This window comes from Hemitrygon akajei, chromosome 4, assembly GCF_048418815.1.
Source record: "Hemitrygon akajei chromosome 4, sHemAka1.3, whole genome shotgun sequence".
NCBI classification, from domain to species: Eukaryota; Metazoa; Chordata; class Chondrichthyes; order Myliobatiformes; family Dasyatidae; genus Hemitrygon; species Hemitrygon akajei.
This window is the reverse complement of record NC_133127.1, coordinates 181,773,320-181,794,939: the sequence shown is the minus strand read 5'-3', so window position 1 is coordinate 181,794,939 and position 21,620 is coordinate 181,773,320. Positions and strand designations below refer to the sequence as shown.

Here is a 21,620-nt window from a genome sequence, read left to right as displayed (position 1 = left end):
TAAACTAGGGTGTGTAGGAGAGATTTTCTTCTCTAAAACCAGATACATTTATACAACATCCTACAAGTTTCAAGAACATGATTGCTGACATTAATTTCCATTCTAGATTTAATTAATGAATTAAATGGAGATAATTTAATCCATATTTTAAGATCATTAATTCAACCTCAGGATTAATAATCCAATAAATGGATGAATGGGATTGATGGGAAAACTTTTACACAGTAGACTTCATAGCACAACAGCACTCCTTCCATACAGTGATACAAAAATAAGAACTCTAAAAATAATTGAATGACGTTGCTAATATCCTTTGGCTCATCTTCTCGCTATGCTTACACAATAGCAAGATGAAACCCTGTGAACTATTCACCTGTTCCAACTAACTCTGCTTGTAATTTCAACCCACCATCAGTCTAGTTCACATCAAGTAACACTGAACTTTGCAGTTGGAGAATGATATTGTCAGGAAACTTTTACCTCCATATCTCAATTGACTATTTGTTAATTCAATTTCAGAGGCAGAGGGATCCTCATTGGGTTTAGACTACAAGACACAGATGCAGAATTAGATTCCACCCATCAAGTTTCCTCCACCATTACATTGTTGCTAATTTATTCTCCCTCAGACTCCCATTCTCCTGCCTTCTCCCTATATCCTTCAACACTCTAACTAATCAAGAATCTATCAACCTCCACTTTAAATATGCCCAGTGATCTGACCTCCACATCTGTCTGTAGCAGATTCACCACCTTTGGCTAAGGGTATTCCTAATACTAAGTAACAATATTTTTTTTAAATGGAACTATTTCACAGTTTATACAACCACAAAAAAAGTCAAGAGATTATAATATTTGACCCTTGAATGACAACTGTTTTTATTTCAGTCTCAATTTCTATCACATTTCCAAAGTCATGGACCAGGACAAGAATTGTTCTTCAAAATGCTTTTAGTTCCATTTTGATTTGTATTTGTTTTTCTTGTCTTAAGTGTAAATTGAAGAAAAGTATTTTTAACTAACAAAGACTCTGCAAGATGAGTTTGGAGACTGAGATTCAACAAAATGTAATGCGATTTCCACTAAGATACAGTCAAATTGGCTAATGGATAAATGTCAGCTAGGATAGGGATTGCAGGAAAATATAAAAAAGAAATTTAAAAGGTTCTCAAGTGAAAGCTTACTTGCTAGCCTAATTCTCTATGGCACGCTGTTAAGAAATGAAGTTGCAGCACAGTTCACTATTAAAAGTCATTCAAAAACATTTTTTTTATTGAGATTCAGCATGGAATGGGTAGATGGGGCTTGTTAGCTGTGGTTGGCAGCTCATCTAGGAGAAGAAAACCTCTGATCTCAAACTTCTGCTGCCTTGCGGCTATACCCACTCATGGGGAAGGTTTCAGGAGTAAACACTGAGGAAAAATCTGGAGCTGGAGCCTTATGGTAACCTCATCGCTGACTGGCAACTCCTGTGACGCCACTGGTGCCAAACTGTATTGGTCTTTGCCGTTCATTTGGGTTCATCATCTGCATGGAGAAGGGGAGCTTGCTACATCGGCAACAGCTTGCTCTCCATATCGTACCGAACTGGTGTGCATATCTAGACAAATAGGCCCTTCTGCTCAGTAATTCTCTAACTTAATAACCAATTTACAATATCCAATTGTCCTACCAACCAGTACATTTTGGACTACGGGAGGTAACCAGAACACCATGAGGAAATCCACACGGTCACCGGGAAAACTCCTTACAAGCAGTGGTGGGAATTGAACCCGGGTCCCCTGTACTGTACTGTGCTAACCACTACACTACACTACCGTGGTGCTCTGCATCAGAGCAGAGTATTCCATTCAATACATACAAAATATGTATAAATAGCTAAAATGAATTATATCAACCTGAAATGTTAACTTTATTTCTCTCTTCTCCAATGCTGACTGAATACCTTCAGCATTTCCAGCTTTTATTTCAGATTTCAAGCATCTGCATTATTATATTTTTGTGGTAACATTTATTCCATTTTGCTTTACAGAACACACAGCTCTGATCATCAAACTTTCTACTGATTTCAAAGTTTCTACTGATGTACCAAATCAGCAAACATATTATTGAAACTAAGCAAAATTAAACTGCATAGAAGCCCAGGGACAATGGATGGAAGTGTATTAGGGAAAATCAGCTATTGATGTACGAGTGCAGATACGGTGACACAACTGAGTTGTGGGTTGGGGAAGGGGAGGTAAAATAAAATTGGTGTTGCAATTTGGTTATGGGGTACTCTTCATCAAAAGTAGGTGGTAAATGTTGTGGGCAAGGGAAGAACCACAGTGGACCAACCAGACCCGGACTCCATGGCGTAGACTCTCTTCATCCAGTCATGTATCTTGCCTTATATGTGTTCCTAAGTTGTGTCTCTGCATGACTGGCCAGAGCCATCCAAAACCAAAATGTACTAGTGAAAACCATGGCAGTTTCATCCCGGCATGTACTGCATGCCATTGAATACCAATGTATATGTTTAAGCACCAGAAGCAAAATTACAGACTTCACCATTCATATTGATGCACGAACATCAATTTCTCTAAATTCTTTAAATTTCTCCCCCCCTCCTCTTTCTTTTTTCCCATTCTGCTTTTACTCTCACCTGCCCAACACCTCACTTTAATGGCCTTCCTCCTTCCCTTTCTTCAACGGTCCACTGTCCTTTCCTATCAGATTTCTTCTTCTTCAACCCTTTAACTCTTCCACCAATTGCCTCCCAATTTCTTACTTTATTTCCCCACCCCCACCTTCTCCCTCACCTGGTTTCACCTATCACCTGCAAGCTTGTACTCCTTCCGCTACTCCTGCCTTCTTCTCCCTTATTTAGCAGTCTTTATGGAGGGTCTCGGCCTGAAACGCCAACTGTTAATTCCCATCCATAGACCTGCTGAGCTCCTCCACCATTTTATGTGTGTTGCTCTAGATTTCCAGCACCAGCAGATTTTCATATTTACTATTCATATAATAAGTCCCTGACTTCCCATAACAAAATGTTTTATTGGTAGAAATTCAATCATGTAGCAAACATTATGCAATAGAATTTCTTGACCATTAAGTTCGAAAAGAACTAATTGCTGTTTGTTCTCAGATTATTCTTCTGTGCAACACATATCTACTTAAAGTCTCTAGCATACTCAGAGAGTTTTTGTGCTTTGAGCATCATCTCAGATTCGTGGCAAAAGACATGACCAACGAGAGTTCTTCAGTAAGCTCTTCAGGAAGAGTTGACACAGTTTTGATGATACTGCGAGTAAGACTGAGTATCCTGAATGAAAAGCAAATAGAAAATAATAGCTTAGTATTAACAATAGTATTTAAGTTGCTTAATTATTAGCAATAATTAGTCTCACAAACTACACTCAGTGGCCACTTTATTAGGTACCCTGCTTGTTAATGTACATATCTAATAAGCCAATCATATGGCAGCAACTTAATGCATAAAAGCATGCAGACCATTGTCAGGAGGTTCAGTTGTTGTCCAGAACAAACATCAGAAAGGGGAAGAAATGTGATTTAAGTGACTTTGACAGGGAAATGATTGTTGTGCCAGACAGGGTGGTTTGAGTATCTCAGAAAATGCTGATCTGTTATGATTTTCATTCACAACACTCTATAGAGTTTACAGCAAATGGTATGAAAAACAAAAAAATACTTCCAGTGAATGGCAGTTCTATGGGCAAAATGGGAGAGGTCAGAGGAAAATGGCCAGACTAGTTCAAGTTGTCAAGAAGGCGACAGTAAATTAAATAACCACATGTTACAGCAGCGGTGAACAAAACTGCATCTCTGCTCCACAACACATTGATGGGCTTCAGCAACTGAACCATGAAGAAAAACTCAGTGGCCACTTTATTAGATACAGGAGGTACCTAATGAAGTGACCAGAGTATCTAAACTCCACTTTTCCTGATAGGGGCATTAAAATCAACAGATTTCACGGTGCATAAATGCATTTTTGTAAGGTAGCACTCAACCAGAGAGATGGAAAACATTTTACATTTGAACACTTGCAGTGCTGAATTACCTCATCCCATAAAGGTAGCGTCAGTAACCCTTAACTGCAGCAGGCCACAAATCAAAGGGGTTGTGCCTCCAAAGTTGAACAGTTGCTCAATACATACTGTTCAAGTTTAATAATGAGTAACTAAAATGATCGTAGATTAGCAAATATTTCTAGATTCATCTCCATTTCTTCTTTGGCAGTCCTTCAGGATTGTGAATGACTTGCTTACATTCCTTGTCTATGAATTCTGAGGGAGCTGATGAGTCCACTGTGCAGACCACAGACTTCCATATATGGTGGCTGATAGTGGGCCGGCAGAGGGTAGATTGTGCTATGGTATGTTCCTTCAGCCACCTAAACAGGATAATCCTAAATGCCTCATCTCAACCTTGACTGGTCATTGGCCATTTATCTCCTGTTGCCAATTCTAATAAAAGTTCTCCAAACAGAGCAAAAGACTGGACATTGATCACAAAATAAGGCCAATTAGTGGCAGACAACTGTTGTACCTCAAGAAATAATTATGAAGCCCAATGTTAGACATTTTCAGTTATTAGTTAACTATGTCAAAAACTATGTGTTTTGAGAGGTTGGTGAATAAACATATCAACTCCTGCCTGAGAAGTGACTCAGATCCACTACAATTTTCCTACCAGCACAACAGGTTCACAGCAGATACCATTTCATTGGCTCTTCACTCAACCCTGGAACATCTGGACAGCAAAGATGCATACACCAGAATGTTTGGCATTCAATACCAACATCCGCTCAAACTAATCAATAAGCTTCAAAACCTTCATCTCAATACCTCTGTGTGTAATTGGATCCTCAATTCCAGTACTTCTGGTGTGGCCTCCTGTATATCAGTGAGACCCGACAGAGATTGGGAGACCGCTTCGCCAAGCATCTACGCTCCATCCACCAGAAGAAGCAGGATCTCCCATTGGCCACCCATTTTAATTCCATTTCCCATTCCCATTCTGATATCTGTTGCGATGAGGCCACACTCAGGTGGGAGCAACAGCACCTTATATTCTATCTGGGTAGCCTCCAACCTGATGACATGAACATCAATTTGTCAAACTTCCACTAATTCCATCCCCTTTTCCCTCTCTCACTATCTCCTTGCCTGCTCATCACCTCCCTCTGATGCTCCTCCCCCCTTTTCTTTCTTCCAGGGCCTTCTGCCCTCTTCTATTTAGATTCCTCCTTCTCCAGCCCTGTATCTTTTACACCAATCAATTTCCCAGCTCTTTACTTCACCCCTCTGCTTACCAGTTTCCCCTATCTCCTTGTGTTTCTCCCTCCCCTTCCCCCAACTTTTAAATCTACACCTCACCCTTTTTCCTCCAGTCCTGCTGAAGGGTCTCGGCCCGAAACATCAACTGTACGTTTTCCATAGATGCTGCCTGGCCTGCTGAGTTCCTCCAGCATTTGTGTGTGTTGCTTGGATCCTTGATTTCCTCACTTGCAGTCCAGTCAGTTCAGATTTGGCAACTTGCTTTCCATGATCTCTATCAACACAGGTGCACCAAAAGGCCATGTGCTTATAGCCCCCTGCTCTACACACTTTTACACTTATGACTGAGCAGCTAAGCCCAGCGGCATATTCAAGAATGCTGATGACACCACTACCATAGGCTGAATCAAAACTAATGATGAGGTGATGAATCAGCATATAGGAGGGAGATTGAAAATCTGGCTAAGTAGCGCCATAACAACAATCTCTTACTCAATGTCAGCAAGACCAAGGAGCTGATTATTGACTTCAGAAGAAGGAAATCAGAAGTGCATGAGCCACTCCTCATCAGAGGATCAGAGGTGAAGAGAGTCAGCAACTTTACATCCCTCTGTGTTATTATTTCAGAAGGCCTGTCCTGGGCCCAGCACTTACGTGCAATTACCAAGAAAGCACAGCAATGCCTCTACTTCCTTGGGAGTTTGCGAAGATTCAGCATGACATCTAAAACTTTTGACAAACTTTGTAGATGTGTTGTGGAGAGTATATTGACTGGCTGCACCACAGCCTGGTATGGAAACACCAATACCCTTGAATGGAAATCCAGCAAAAAGTAGAGGATACAGCCCAGTCCATCACAGGTAAAGCCCTCCCCACCATTGAGCACATCCATATGAAATGTTGTTGCAGGAAAACAGAATCCATCATCAGGGACCCCCCCACCCCCCCCCCCCCCCCCCACCCAGGTCATGCTCTCTTCTTGCTTCTGCCATTAGGAGCCTCAGGACCCACACCACCAGGTTAGGAACAGCTATTACCCCTCAACCATCAGGCTCTTGAACCACAAGGGATAACTTCACTCAACTTCACTTGCCCCATTATTGAAATGTTCCCACAGTCAATGGACTCAACATTCAAGGGATCTACATCTCATGCTTTCAATATTCACTGCTTATTTATTTTATATTAAATTTTCTTTGAACTTTGAACATAGATTTTAAATTGTTTAGTGATTTCCAATGAATAATTTCCAAAGTGGATTGCAAACAAGCATCCTCCCCATATCTACTAGTCATTTCCAGTCATACTCACCAGTTTACATAATGGTATGGCAGAAGAGGCTCCTCTTCAGGACTCTCAACAACAGCCAATGCAGATTTTAAAGCCTTGAAATTAGCTTCAATGTCTCTTATTAGTACATCAAATGCATTATATCCACTGAAATAATTCAAAACTTTCTAGAAGAAGAACATAAATATCCTCTGGAATAAGAACAACTATATCATTGCCCAGTGGGCAAGGCAATCATCGAGTCTATTTCTAATCCATAAGAATACAGTAACAAAGTTTAATGCCATCAAAACTGAGAATCTTGTTACTAAAATCCTACAAGCCTTCAATCAAAATCAAATTTCTGGTGTATTTTACTGAAATAGTGCCTTCTTTAATTTTAGTGAAATTTGCGAAGGAAGTGGAAAAACGGGAGGACACAGAAAGCATAATGACTCCGATGCTCGGTAGTACTTTACATCAAAAAAGCAAAAGAACAATTTTTACAATACACTTTGAGGTAAATCAAGATAACACTCACATACAAGACTGAAAGTTGATGTGCTATGTACTTATGACTTCCCAGATGTTGAACATCATCTTCCAGTTGTTGACTTAAAACCAAAAGTTGATTTAGTTTCCCAATATGGGAAAAATAATCTGTAATGAAAACAAACAGAACAACTTTAGTCTCCAGACTCAACATCCACGATTGGCACAATAACATCTTGCTTTCTGTAAGAACTAATAGCAAAGTAGGGAAAGTTATCATATCAGCAAGAACACATGGAAACATATACTAATCATGAACTTAAAAATTAGCATTGTTGAAAAAAATTTTAATAAAACTTTGCTACAAATATGGACCAAGAATTATCAAGATTACATTAAAATTAATGCAAGATCAAATGATCAGCTGTATTTGTTACATGTACATCAAAACATAGAGTGAAGCACATTGTTTGCATCAACGAACAAAACATTTGCTGGCAGCACCCACAGTGTCACCATGCTTCCGGCACCAGCATAGCATGCCTACAATTTACTAACCCTAACCTGTACGTCTTTGCAATGTGGGAGGAAACTGGAGCACCCAGAGGAAACCAAGTGATCACGGCGGGGGGGAACAAACAAACTCCTTCCAGGCAGTGGTGAGAATTGAACCCGGATTGCCAGTGCTGCAAATTATTACTCTAACTGCTAAGCTATTATGCTGCCCCAAACTGTGTAAAACAGCAAATGTTTTGCAAGCCTGCACATGCTGACAGAATAAACCCATTTAGGACTTCAAAGAATCAAAATTTATTTTCAATATGCAAATCTGACTGCTACATTCCACATCTGAAATCTAATACTACTTTCTCGATAAATCATCAGTGTACCATATACATAATTTAAACAATAAATGGAGATAAGCAAATACTTTGATGTGTGAATTTAACTTTGAGAAACCTATTTCAAAATATTTTTGTCAGACTTTGGTGGGGTGGTGGAGGAAGACACAGTAAGATACAGACAGCAATCAGGTTTAATACCTATAGATAAATGATTTTCCCATTTCTCATGTACCATTCCTTTAATGAAAACTACGCAATTAAACTGTTCCTGGACTTACACCAGCATTATACCATGTTACTTAGATGTTTTTAAAAGTTAATATAACTTTCTCCTGCCAATGCTATTTATCTGATACAACTTCCTCCAGTCAGAAATGGTGATTCTAGAATTCATAGAAAGCAATTCCAATTCCATATATTTGGAAGTCTAGCAATTCCACAAAACAGATGGTTTCAATGCACTGCCATCAGTTTGCTGAAAGTCAGTTTCATTTTGTTAACAGCTGTTGTCATCTGAGGGGTAACTTGTTCATTACCCTTACTTCCTCTTGAAGGTAAAAGACTTTGAAATCCACCATTTGAAAAGCTTAACTGTCCTCCATTTTTTTTTTTATTTCCTAGAAAACCTAAGAAATGTCCATACTTGATATTCTTAAGGTTGAGAATATCGAGTATGGACAAGCATGAGCGCAAACCTCACACTACCAAGCTCAAAGAAAGATCCTTCTTTTTTAAAAAATGCAATTATTAGAAGATTTACACAAATTAAATGGGAAGAATCAGTTTATCTTAGTTATTAACTCACCTGAATTCAAAACCCCCATAGTTCTTCATGTACGTAACAAAAAGCCATCTTTGATGCAAAAGTTATAGAAACCATGGGGCTGAGTTTCAACACTAAATAAAAATTAAAATAAAGTAAACTATAATTTAATGAAATGAAAAGTACTTTAAGCCTCTACTAAGGAATTAAATCTGAAAAAGAAACTGATAATAATTGCAGCACAGTATGTAAATAATGCATCATATATTATGGGTTTCCAACCACAAGCTTCTAAACAATTTATGCTGGGGCATAGGCCACTGACAGCAACTAGCCAGTCTTTCATGTTGTCCCCAGGTACAGCCCATCTTTGAAGTTCCTCCTCTCCCAGGAATGAGGTCTTTGGAGCTTCTGTTGGTGTTTCTGTAGGTCTGGGTGTTTATGGGATGGGATTGCTTACCCAATGCCCAACCCTCCTCCTTTCAAAGCCAGCCTTGGGACCGTCCATGGTGGAGTTTAAACAGCTCATATAGCCACGTTTTATGCCAACTACACAAGTTCTACATTGGGTTTTTTTTAAATACCTGAATATCACTGTGACAAAGTGATATAACTAAATTAAAAAAAACACTGCATTGCATCGTAGAAGACAGTTACAACTGTGTTATCTGAGAATAACAAAACTACATTATATTTGGTTTAAGTGCATAATAACCCCAGCAATGCTGATTATAGCAGCTGGTTTTAAAAAGCGCAGGCAGCAAATAATTACTGTATTCTGCAAGTAATATGAACAAGTTTGGCGCTATTCTAGATGCTGTGATTCATGTTGTATTTTGTGATTCATTCAACTGCATTAAATGATAATAAAACCATCATTTCAAATCTATACAAGAATCTGAAGCCTGCTCTGCCCCATTAGGATTGTAAGCTAGTCACTGAAGAATGCAACAACATCAGTAACACATTTGCAATACAAAGCTTTATACATTTTGGTGTCCAGAAATTTATCTTTATTAATTTGTTCATTTGTCATGAAGAACTCCAGGTGAAGCTATAGAGACACATTCTCTAGCCTTCATGTTTTTAAATCCCCTTTTTCCTTGAGAATACAAATTAGAAAATTGAAGCCATAAAACTTTCCATTTATAAATATGTGTTGTTCATATTTACATTTGAAATGTTTTCATTATTAGTTTCTCTTATCTTGCCCTATTCCTCCCCCCTTTATTTTTATAATCTTCCTTATAATAGAAGCGTAGACTACTTTCCAAATGGAGAGAAAATTTTAAAAATCTGAGGTGTAAAAGGACTTGGGAGTCCTCATGCTGAATTTCCTAAAGGTTAATTTGCAGGAGATTCAGTGATGACGAAGGCAAATGCAATGTTAGTATTCATTCTGAGAGGACTAGAATACAAAAGCAAAGATGTGGCTTTATAAGGCACTAACGAGGCTTCACTTGCAGTACTGTGAGCAGCTTTGAGCCTCTTATCTAAGGAAAATTTGCTGACATTGGAGAGGGTTCAAATCACAAAAATGACTGAAAGGATTATCATATAAGGAGCATCTGATAGCTCTGGGCTTCTACACACTGGAATTCAGAAGAATGAGGGAGGATCTCATTGAAGCATATTGAATATTGAAAGGCCTCGATGGAGTGGATATGGAGAGGATGTTTCCTATTGTGAGGGAGTCTAAGACCAGAAGACACAGCCTTAAAATAGAGGGATGACCATTTAGATTGGAGATGAGAAGGAATTTATTTAGCCAGAGAGTGATAAATATGTGGAATTCATTGCCACAGGCGGCTGTGGGAGACCAAATTATTGGGCATATTTAAAGCAGAGGTTGACAGATTCTTGATTAGTCAGGGCATGAAGAGATACGGGGAGAAGGCAGGAGATTGGGGCTGCGAGGAAAATGGATCAGCCATGATGAAAATGGTGGAGCAGACTCTATGGGCCAAATGGCCTAATTTTGCTCCTGTATCTTACGGTCTTACCCAGCAACCAATTTTATGTTTTCTTCTGGGATGTTTAGAATTTTGTTTCAGTTATTCATGAATTGAGCATGTCACTGGCTAGCAGGAAGATCATTCCCAATTCCCCTAGAGCAAATGTTGATTAAAAAACTTTCTGAAATAAAGCAATAGACATCATTATTATTAACAGACTGACTGGAGGCTGATTTCTAACCAATCTGTCTATCCCCTTCCCTAAACATATTTAAAACAATGCAAAAAAAGATAAAAACATTTATGACAATGTTCCAGCTTCAAATTTACTATCAAAGTATGTATATGTTACCATATATTTCCTTGAGATTCATTTTTTTGCAGGCATTTACATAAAGAACTACAATAAAATTTATGAAAAACTATACATAAACAAAGACTAACAAACAACTAATGCACAAAAGACAAACTGTGCAAATAAAAATACTGAGAACATGAGTTATAAAGGGTACTTGAAAGTGAGTCTGTAAGTCGTAGAATCAGTTCAGAGTTGCGGTGAATAAAGTTATCCAAAAAGATGTTAGTGTGCTCCACTTCAAAGATGAAATTTTTCAAAGCACACCTTATTCTTTTCAATAATTATTCACTTGGTATACGGTGCACCTTTCTCTGCAGAATAAGTCAGAGATCCAACCCAAAGGATTGAAGCTGTATATTGGTTTAGATATCCAGTTACACTTTTATTTGTTAGATATACTTGAAAGCATTGCCGCATGCAAAAGTATTCTTACCATCTGTAGTAGGCCGTTCCAGCATATCAACAGGTCTACCATGGATCACATATATTTCAACACGGGGAAACAATGTGGACAATCCTTGAGAATCCAGGTAATCCTGTTAAAAGCAGTTTGCATTATAGAGAGTCATATAGCTACACAACAATACCACAGGAAGTCACCATTTAGAAAACACTTTATAATTTAGAGTTCCTTGCTTTAGAATGGTAGAATTATTAATTTTTTAAAAAGTTTATATTTAAACAGCACCTTTACTGTAGAAAAATGATTCAAAAACGTTTCACGATCTTTCTGTTATCATTACTAGTGGATCAGGAATGAGATACTTGATTCTTAATGCATATATTTTTCAAGCAACTTAACAAATGTGTAGACTGGAACAATAATTTGCACCACTATAAAATTAAGAGTTTTATTAGATGTGAATACACGTTACCTCCAACTGTGGAACAGGGTCTGGTAGATGCTCCAGAAAATGTTTAATTCTTTCAACATAATATATACCTGTATGAGAATTAAACAACTGTTAAATAAAGTTGCCAAATTCCAATTACTACTCTTTAATAATTATTTTTAAAACTCTTCACACAATTAAATGTCTTCTTTTTTGGGGCCATGACAGAATTCCAGCTCGTGTTTATAAACTGTATGCTTTATTTGTCACTATTTTTGTATTAAGTATATCAAGATGATCACAACCTATTTCTCAGAACACATGAGCCATGGTAGAAGGTCATCCCAGATTAGCAATCTTGCAAAAGGAACTCATGAATGGTTAGCATCTGAAGAGAAAAAATGAATGTCAAGAAAAAATCTCTATAAATCTAGAGGAATTTCTTGGTATAAATTTTCTGCTGCCAGGGAAATTAGATCGGTGTTCAGAGACAAGCATGTCTCTTGAAACTCTCAAAATGCAGGTTTTTGATAGAACTGACTAATGCAATTTAAATGAAGCCAAGGTATGGGAATCCGATTTGGGTTATTTTTACCTTAGTTATGTTACTTTCCTAGACCCCAGGAAACGTACTCAATCCATCTCATTGCCCCAATTCATAACCATTTACTGATACAACTCAAGCACACCTACAAACATAGTCGGTTAACACCAAAGCCTGTGATTCACAATCCTTCTAGGCTCCAATCTACAACCCAGATACCAGTTGCCAAGTATTTCTTCCCTGTAAACCTCAGCCCTGGCCCTGCTCCTCAGACTGTCCATTAATTTCCATTTGCACAACAGAAAATGCATCAAAGCCCCAAGCCTTCAAGTATGTCTGAGTTGTTAGCTCACTGTATATAACAAATTAACACACTTTCATGAATGCTGAAGAATTCAAAGGTCAACTTTTGACGTGAATTTTTGCTATTGTCCAAAATTATTTCATATAACCAAAATCCACCAATGATACATAATCACAAAACATAGACATGACTTCATTTAGGCATCATAGGCTTTGCTTTGCTTTTTTAAATTCAACATTCTGACATGAAGCAGAACTTTATCTTGCACCTGTCCTCTATGACTGTTGCTCATCCACTTGTGACTTTTCCAAGGTAAGCAAAAGTCCTCAATAATGATTCTGCCTTACTTGGGTTTATTTATTTAGAGATACAGCACAAAACAGGCCCTTCCGGCCTAATGAACCATACCACCTGACAACCCACCTATTTAACCCTAGCCTAATCACAGGACAATTTACAATGACCAACTAACCTACTAACTGTAACATCTTTGGACTGTGGGAGGAAACCAGAGCACCTGGAATAAACCCATGCACTTCACGGGAAGGACATACAACTTCTTACAGATGGTGTCGGAATTGAACTTTGAGGCCCCAAGCTGTAAGAGTGTCGTTATTTAGTTCTGTAATCTCCACAGTTGTGTTATAGTTCAAGCAAATGATTACCTTCTAGGTCTTTGTTAACTCTGAAGTCAAATTAGTGAATTGGTTATACTTTGGATATAGAACACACCTGATTTTGATAGCCCAGCCTGTCTCCCTTTATCTCTCACTCTTTTTGCAAACACATCTTTCTCATTGCTCTCAGCTTGTGGATGACCAACCTGTACATCATCTACTTCAGAAAACTTCAGCCAGGACATCAAAGGGCATCTCAGTGTTGGAACCAACTACAACAGAAATCATATGGTCACTACAGTATATTTTTGCCTAAAAATGTTATTATTGTAATAAAAATTGAAAAGGCAATTAGACTGACAATATGAGCAAAGAGAGTATAAAACATCAGAAAATACAGGGCTATAGGACATATCCAGCAAGAAAGGCTTTGCTCATGAAGAAGGAGAAAGTCTGCCAATATCACAGATGGATGACTTAAGAGTAGAAATGGCCTCTTCTGATACAGGCAGAGCAAGCAAATTACCTGAAGTGATTGAATTCAGTATTGACTCCAGAAGACTGCAACACACCCAGAAGCATTTTTGCAACTATTTATTCTCCTTTGTTTGCATCCGCACTCTCTAACTTCCTCTATTAACCTACTGGCCATATGTTCCTCTGTATCTTATTCCCACAACAATCCTGGCTTCAACCTTTGTCCTATCCATCACTCCCCTACCTTCTCTACAAATTAAAACTATTTTGAATCTCTCACTTTCTGAGTCTTTGGTTTGGGTTACCAACTCTGTTCATTTTTCCACAGACGCTGTATGATCTAATGAACATTACAAGAATTTGCTGTTTTGCAGTTTTCCAGCATTCGTCATTTTTTAATTTACATTTTTAAAAGTATAACTATACCTACCTCTTGTATGAAAAGATTCTGATTCCACAGGGCTTTTATCTTCTCTTAGCTGTTCCTGTAACTAGATAACAAAAGATTTTTTTTAATTCAGAGGGCTGTGCAAAACTTTAATAAATAAGAGAAGCCTGGAAATACTCAGCAGATCAGGCTGAATCCATGGAGGAGCAACAGAGCTAATGTTTCAGGACAGAGAACCTTCAGCAGGACTGAAAAAGAGATAATGGAAACTTGTAAAGCTACAGGGTGAGTGGCAGGTGGTGAATATCACTGATAGGGTGAAAACAGGGTGTCTATTGTAGGCAGCCATCGATCCCAGGGAACCATGGGTTTGTGCCCCTGGTGGACTGTGTCCTCTCCAGGGCATAAGCCTGGGCAGGAACATTTGAAGAACCAGCTGTTGCTCATGCAGCCAGTTCCCCCTCTCCACATCACTGATGTAGTCCAAGGGAAGGGCAAGCACCGATACAGCTTGGCACCAGTGTCGTCACAGAGGTTGCCAGCGTGAAGTTGTGAACAACATCAAACTGCCTTAAGGACCCCTGCTCCAGATATCTTCCTCGGGGTTTACTCCCAAAGTCTTTCCCATTGGTGGGTATGGCTGCAAGGCAGCGGAGGTTTAAAATCAGAGTTTTCCTTCTCCAGGTGGGCCGCTGTCCAAGGTTGACAGGTCCCACCTGCCCGAAAGGTGACTATGGGGATAATTTTTAAATAGGTTATTTGGCCATTGAGTAAATGAAAGCAGTTAAGGAGGGAAGGCATAATTAAAAGACATTGACAGAAGAATGTGGGAGATTACTACTCATGAATTTACACCTGAATTTAAGCAAAAATAAATTATTTCTACCTTCATGTATTCAGAACTACAATATGGTGATGGCATGCTTATGGTGCAGGCTGCAGAAGTATATTTTGCTAACTTTTGTTTATTAGTCATATAATTTAATTGTAATGTAAAGAATGCCACATTCTTTTACTCAGTTCCTATAAAATGCACACTTCCTACAAATTCCCAAAAATCACACAGAAGTTAATGTACTTTCATTCTTAAACATGTTAAGTCTCATTTCAAATATTTTTGGCAGTTACTTTGTAGCTAATGTATTCTGGGTCAGTTATTGATTATCAACCATTGTTCACACTATATTAGCCCAACATTACTTACCTGATGCACCTCTGCCCGAATAAGAAGATCAAGCTGGAAGCAGAGTGACCAGATCTCCACAGCTATTTGCTCACTGCTTAGATGGGTAGGTTGAAGGGGCTTCTTAATATTAATATCCACTGAACATGGAACAAGCAAAAAGAGAATAATGTTAATTCATAGAATCATAGAGTTGCAGAGCACAGAAGTCACTTTTGGATGACCACATCTATGCCAACCTTTATTTCCCATCGACATAATCCTATTTGCCCATTAGGACCATATCCTTCTATGCCTTGTCTATTTAATTGTTCTTAGTTATATTAACTTAACAGTTAAGACAATGAAAAGTGTGCCTAAGGTGCCTAAGACTTTTGCAGAATACTGTAATAATTTTATGTGTTGCTGTGATGAGATCTGAAGGATTATTCTAAAGTGGACTGTTCCTTTAAAAGGGAGAGAGAGAGAGGGAGTGAACAGCTTGTGTGCTAATTCAGCAGCAGGACGACTGAGAAAGTCTGAGTTGCCTTGGAAACTGAAAGGCGGAGTTATATGATGGACAGCTTGCGTTCAGCACTTGGAGATATATGCAAGGTCAGTCGACTTTTTAATCAGACACACAAGACACACACAGGAGACACATGATGCCAGAGGCAAGGAGGACACTGGTGAGCTTTGTGTGCCCAGAACAAGGGTGGGGTTTTTGCTCACAGTGTGGACCAAGGAGTGACCGGTGGGGAGCTATCAGTGTGTTTAACACTGGCCTGGGTTGATAGCTCACTGTGGAAGACCGGCATTCCACTTCTTGTGGTCACAAGTAGTGACTTTAGATAAGTTTCGGGAACAGGAGGACGATGTGGAGGATCGGCATCGGCATTGGAAAACAAACCAACTCTCTATCTCTCTCCCTCTCCAACTCTACTCAAATCAAATTCCAGAACTGAACTGATTACTTACCATACCACCGTAAGACTGTATCACCTAATCACCTGAGCTGGGGAAGCTTGGGAACCTTATTTACTCACCTATATATATGCATATACTCTGCTAACCTGTTTTGCCTTATCTTGTTTTATATTACTTTATTCACGTAGTTACTAATAAAATAGAGTTTATAACGGCAGACTCAGACTCCAGGTGTGTCCATTTCTGCTGGTTCTTTTTAACCTGTTACGGTGTACGTAACAGTTGCACTGTACTACTGCTGGAAAAAAGTAACAAATTTCATGACATATGTGAGTGATAATAAACCTGATACTGATGTGGGCCTCTATTGTGGACTGAGAGTGGGAAGGGGGCAGGGAGAGGGGCATCATGATTGGGAAAAGGGGAAGGGAGAGAGGAAGGAGTGGGAAGCACCAGAGAGACATTATGTAATGATCAATAAACCAGTTGTTTGAAATCAAATGCCCTTGCCTGTTATCTCAGGGCTGGATGTGGCTGCACCCACGCCACCATTCCCCCACCCCAGCACTCATCTGCTTCCTATCCCACAACCTTACCATCCCAACATTCTTTGCTCCCACCAGATTTACGAACTCGCTCTCCACTCCACATTGACAAATACAGGACTGTGCTAAATACGTCTTGGGCAGCCTAGCTATATATATGTGCCTAAGACTTTTGCACAGTACTGTAGGTGCAGACTTTTTATAAAAAGTGGAAATAAAAAGAACTGTAGATGCACAAAAAATGCTGGAAAAAGTCAACAGGTCAGGCAGTTTCTGTAGAAAGAGAAACAATCAATGTTTTGGTTTTGAGACTCTTCGTCAGGACTGCCCATCAAAAAGTTGACTGCTTCTCTTTCCATAGATGCTGCCTGATCTCCAGAGTTTTTTACAGCATTTTTTTGTTTATGTACCACACAAAATAGAATGGGGCAGCTTAGTCATGAAGTAATTAAACTAGCATAGTCAAGACCAATATCCAGAAGGATGGGAATTGTACTATGGCAGTTGGAGACTTTCAAGTACTAAATACATCAGGAATATTCCATGAGACCATTGGAGCCAAATTAGGCCATTTGGCCCATCTGCTCTACCATTTAATCAAGTCTGATCCATTTCCAGCTCCAACCTCCTGCCTTCTCCCTTCATGCCCTGACTAATCAAGAACCTATCAACCTTTGCCTTAAATATAGCCAATGACTTGGTCTCCCTAGCTGTCTGTGGCAACACCACACTCAGACTTATAACCCTCTAGCTAAAGAAATTCCTCCTCACCTTTGTTCTAAATGGATGTCACTCTATTTTGAGGCTGTGCCCTCTAGTCGCAGACTCCCTCACCAAAGCAAACATCCTCTTCATGTCCACTCTATCTAGGCCTTTCAATAGTTTTCAATGAGATCCCCATTCATTCTTCTACATTCCTGAAAATACAGGCCCAGAGCCTTCAATTGCTGCTCATATAATAACTCTTTCATTTCCAGAATCATTCTTGTGAACCTCCTCTGAACCTTCTCCAATGTCAGCACATCCTTTCTTAAATAACGGATCCAAAACTGTTCACAATACTCCAAGTGAGGCCTCACCAGTGCCTTATACAGCCTCAGCGTTATGTTACAAACAACAGAAAATGTAAAAATCCAGCTGAAGGGTCTTGGCCTGAAACGTTGACTGTACTCTATTCCATAGATGCTGCCTGGTCTGCTGAGTTGCTCCAGTACTTTGTGTGTGTTGCTCAGCATTATATCCTTGCTTTTATATTCTAGTCCTCTTGAAATGAATGCTAACGTTGCATTCACCTTCCTCACAAACAATTCAACCTGCAAATAAACCTTCAGGGAATCCAGTACAAGGGCTCCCAATCGGCTTGCATCTCAGTTTTTTGTACTTTCTCTCCATTTAGAAAATATTCTGTAGCCAGCTGATCATGTAGTGGTGTCAGCACTGGGCTTTGAAACAAATGGTCCAAAGCTGGAATCTGGCCAGCTCCTTGCACGCTTTCCATCCATGCCAGGTTGAGCGTCAAGCTAGTAACTCGGCCTCTTAAAGAGTCAAATGCTATGGAAACGGCAGAATGCCACCCATTGCGGCACAATGTGCAAAAAGGGAAAAAATAGTCTATGCTTTTATTCCATCTACCAAAGTGCATGACCAGATACTTCTTGACACTATATTCCATTTGCCACCTCTTTGCCTATTCTCCGAATCTAAGTCTTTCTGCTGCCCCTCTCCTTCCTCAATACTACCTTCCCCTCCACCTATATTCATTTCATCCACAAACGTGGACACATAGCCATCAACTCCATCATCCAAATCGATGACGTACAGTACAACGTGACGATGGCCTATTTTGTCCTGTGCTTCCAAGTATCCTGAAACCACATCCTTAACTGAGGTCAGACTAAATGGCCTATCCTTTCTTCTGCCTCCCTCCCTTCTTGAAGAGTGGAATGCCATTTGCAACTTTTCAGTCCTCTGGAATCATGCTGGAATCCATTGATTCTTGAAAGCCCATAACTAATGTCTCCACTAATGACTTCAGGTACCTCTTTCAGAACCCTGGGGTATACACCATATGGTCTAGGTGGCTTATCTACCTTCAAACTTTTCAGTTTCCCAAGCACCATCTTCCTAGTAATAGCAACTTCACTCACTTCTGCATTCTGACACTCTTGAACTTCTGGCATACTACTAGTATCTTCCACAGTGAAGACTAATGCAAATTACTTATTCCGTTCCTCCGACATTTCCTTGTCCCGCATCACCATCTTTCCAGCATCATTTTCCAGCAGACAAACATTTACTCTCACCTCGCATTTACTCTTTGTATATCTGAAAAAACATTTGGTATCAATTTGGTATTATTGGCTAGCCCACCTTCATATTTCATCTTTTCCCTCCTTATGGCTTTTTAGTTGCCTTCTGTTGGTTTTTAAAAATCTCCCAATCTTCTCTCTTCCCAATAATTTTTGCTCTTTTTTATGCCCTCTCTTTTGCATCTATGTTGGCTTTGGCTTCCCTTGTCAGCCATGGTTGCATCATCTTGCCTTTCAAATACTTCCTCGTCTTTGAGATTTATCTATTCTGCACCCTCCAAATTTCTCCCAGAAATTACAGCTGTTGCTGCTCTGCCATCATCCACTGTAGTATTGATATATCTGACTTAAGCTTCTCCCTCTCAAATTGCAGGATGAATTCTATCATATTATGATCATTGTTTCCAGGGAGTTCCTGTACCTTAAGCTCCCTAATCACATCTGGTTCATTACATAACACCCAATCTAGAATTGCTGATCCCCTAGTGGGCTCATCCACAATCTGCTCCAAAAAGCTATCTGGGAGGCACTCCATAAATTTTCTCCCTTGGGATCCAGCATCAACTGATTTTCCCAATCTATCTGCATATTGAAATCCCCCTTGACTAATGTAACATTGTCTTTTTGACATGCTTTTTCTATCTATTTGTGTACCACATCTTGGCTACTGTTTGGAGGTCTTTAAATAACTTCCATCAGAGTTTCCTTACTCTTTCAGTTTGTTAACTTTGCCCACAAGGATTCTACATCCTCCTTCTAAAGATTTGATTTCTTTTTTTTTACCAACAGAGCTACTCTCCTCCTTTGCCTACCTGCCTGTCCTTTCAATAGACTGTGTATCCTCATATATTAAGCTTCCAACTACAATCATATTTCAGTTATGACTTTGTGATACCCACAACATCATACTTCCCAATCACTAACTGCACTACAAGATCATCTACCTTTTTTTTTGCTATACATTCAAATATAATACCTTCAGTCCTGTATTTGTCACCCTTTTCAATGTTGGCCCCCTTTTACAGTGCAATCCATCCCACTGACTGCAATTTTGCCCTATCATCTGCCTGTCCCTCCTGACAGTCTCACTGTACATCACCTCTGCTTGTAAACCAACATCCCTATCACTCCGGTCTCCCCCACCACCACCGCCAAATTAGTTTACTTTATCAAAAAATATCAAACCTGAAGCTACAGAATTGTCATAAAAATTATCTGGTTATCATTTCTCTTTAGTATAGGAGTCTGAGGGAAGACACGTGCTAAAAAATTATAAAATTATGAAAAGCATAAATAGGGTAGGCAGAATCTTTTTTTCCCAGGATAGCAATGTCAAATACTAGAGAGTTTAGAGAGAGGAAGAGATTAAAGGGGATGTATGAGGCAGTTTTGTTTGGATGATTGGAACAATCTGCTAGTAGTGGCAATGGCAGCAGAAGCAATAATGATGTTCAAGAAGCCTTTAAATAGGTGAAGAATGTAGGGATATCAATCATGTGCTGACAGAATGAATTAATTTATCTTGGCCTCATTCTCAGCACAGATGTTGTGAGGCTTGTTCGTGTGCTGTATTTTTCCATGTTCTATGTTCACTCCTACCCTTTGGACAAAGCTATCTGACTGCTTACCTTTACACGGCCGCAGCCCATAAATTTGATTAATTCTTCATTGTTTAGTCATTTTAGGGGATTAGGGGTGGACAATAAATTATCAGCAATATCTATACTCCATGCATGAATAAATATATATACACTTGGATCCCGTAGTGGTATTGTCACTGCCTTGAACTACATCTTGGCGGAAGAACGGGTCGAGAGAAAAAAAATAGATATGGTTGAATGATGGTATAGACTCGATGGGACGCATGGCTCGATTCTACTCCTACATTTTATGGTTCTCAACATCTGCCTGGGAAGGGAAAAACCAGGCCGCAGTTTAACCTCTCGCCCAACCACAGTTCCCATTCATCTAAGTCCCGTTAACATGCCGAAAGCCTGACAGCAGCTTCACTCCTAAAACTTGACTCAAGGAGAAACTAAGGTAAGTGCTCAGTCAAGGACAAGGTTTGAGGGGCGCCCAAAAAGAGGGGGAGATGGGGGTAGGTGGGAGCGAAGGGATCTAAATGGAAAGGGTGATGGAGGGAGTTCCAGAGCTCCGGACCCCGGCACGGCGATCACACGACTTTGTGATTAATTTACACATCAGGTGTCTCCCCATTCAAGGGCGCCTCGATCGAAAGCCCCTGGTGCTAGTTAAATGTGTGCCGGTGATTCCCGACCCTACCTCGGAAGCGGCGCTGGTAACAACAGGGCTCCCGTAGCGGCTCCGTCCGACCCACGGCTGCCATCGTTACCAGGACAACAGCCGACAGCAGCCCGGAGCGCAATCAGCGCCGTACCGGCTTGATGGGTCAGCACGGGGTCACACTGACAGCTTGGTCACCCTTACAACCCAAAATAATTTGTTTTACTAGCAGCATTGTAATAATCTGTTATGACTAAATGCTTTAAGATTGTCCTTCAAAAAATCGCATATTATAATCGCACG

At 39.7% G+C, this 21,620-nt stretch overlaps 1 protein-coding gene across 2 annotated transcripts; it reads right to left on the bottom strand.

The window, feature by feature from the left end:
- Positions 1 to 893: 893 nt before the first annotated feature.
- On the bottom strand, positions 894 to 21,445 carry LOC140727017 (uncharacterized). Of its 2 annotated transcripts, XM_073044170.1 has the most exons (8): positions 21,357 to 21,445; positions 15,335 to 15,453; positions 14,173 to 14,233; positions 11,843 to 11,910; positions 11,401 to 11,503; positions 7,096 to 7,214; positions 6,597 to 6,742; positions 897 to 3,307 (listed from the first exon to the last, which is right to left on the bottom strand). In XM_073044170.1, the coding sequence occupies exons 1-8, from the start codon at positions 21,418 to 21,420 to the stop codon at positions 3,202 to 3,204; spliced, it is 786 nt and encodes a 261-aa protein (XP_072900271.1). In that variant the 5' UTR covers positions 21,421 to 21,445; the 3' UTR covers positions 897 to 3,201. The 2 variants fall into 2 exon arrangements, with proteins under 2 accessions (XP_072900272.1, XP_072900271.1); XM_073044171.1 differs by lacking the exon at positions 6,597 to 6,742 and having other exon boundaries at positions 894 to 3,307.
- Between the last annotated feature and the right edge of the window lie 175 nt (positions 21,446 to 21,620).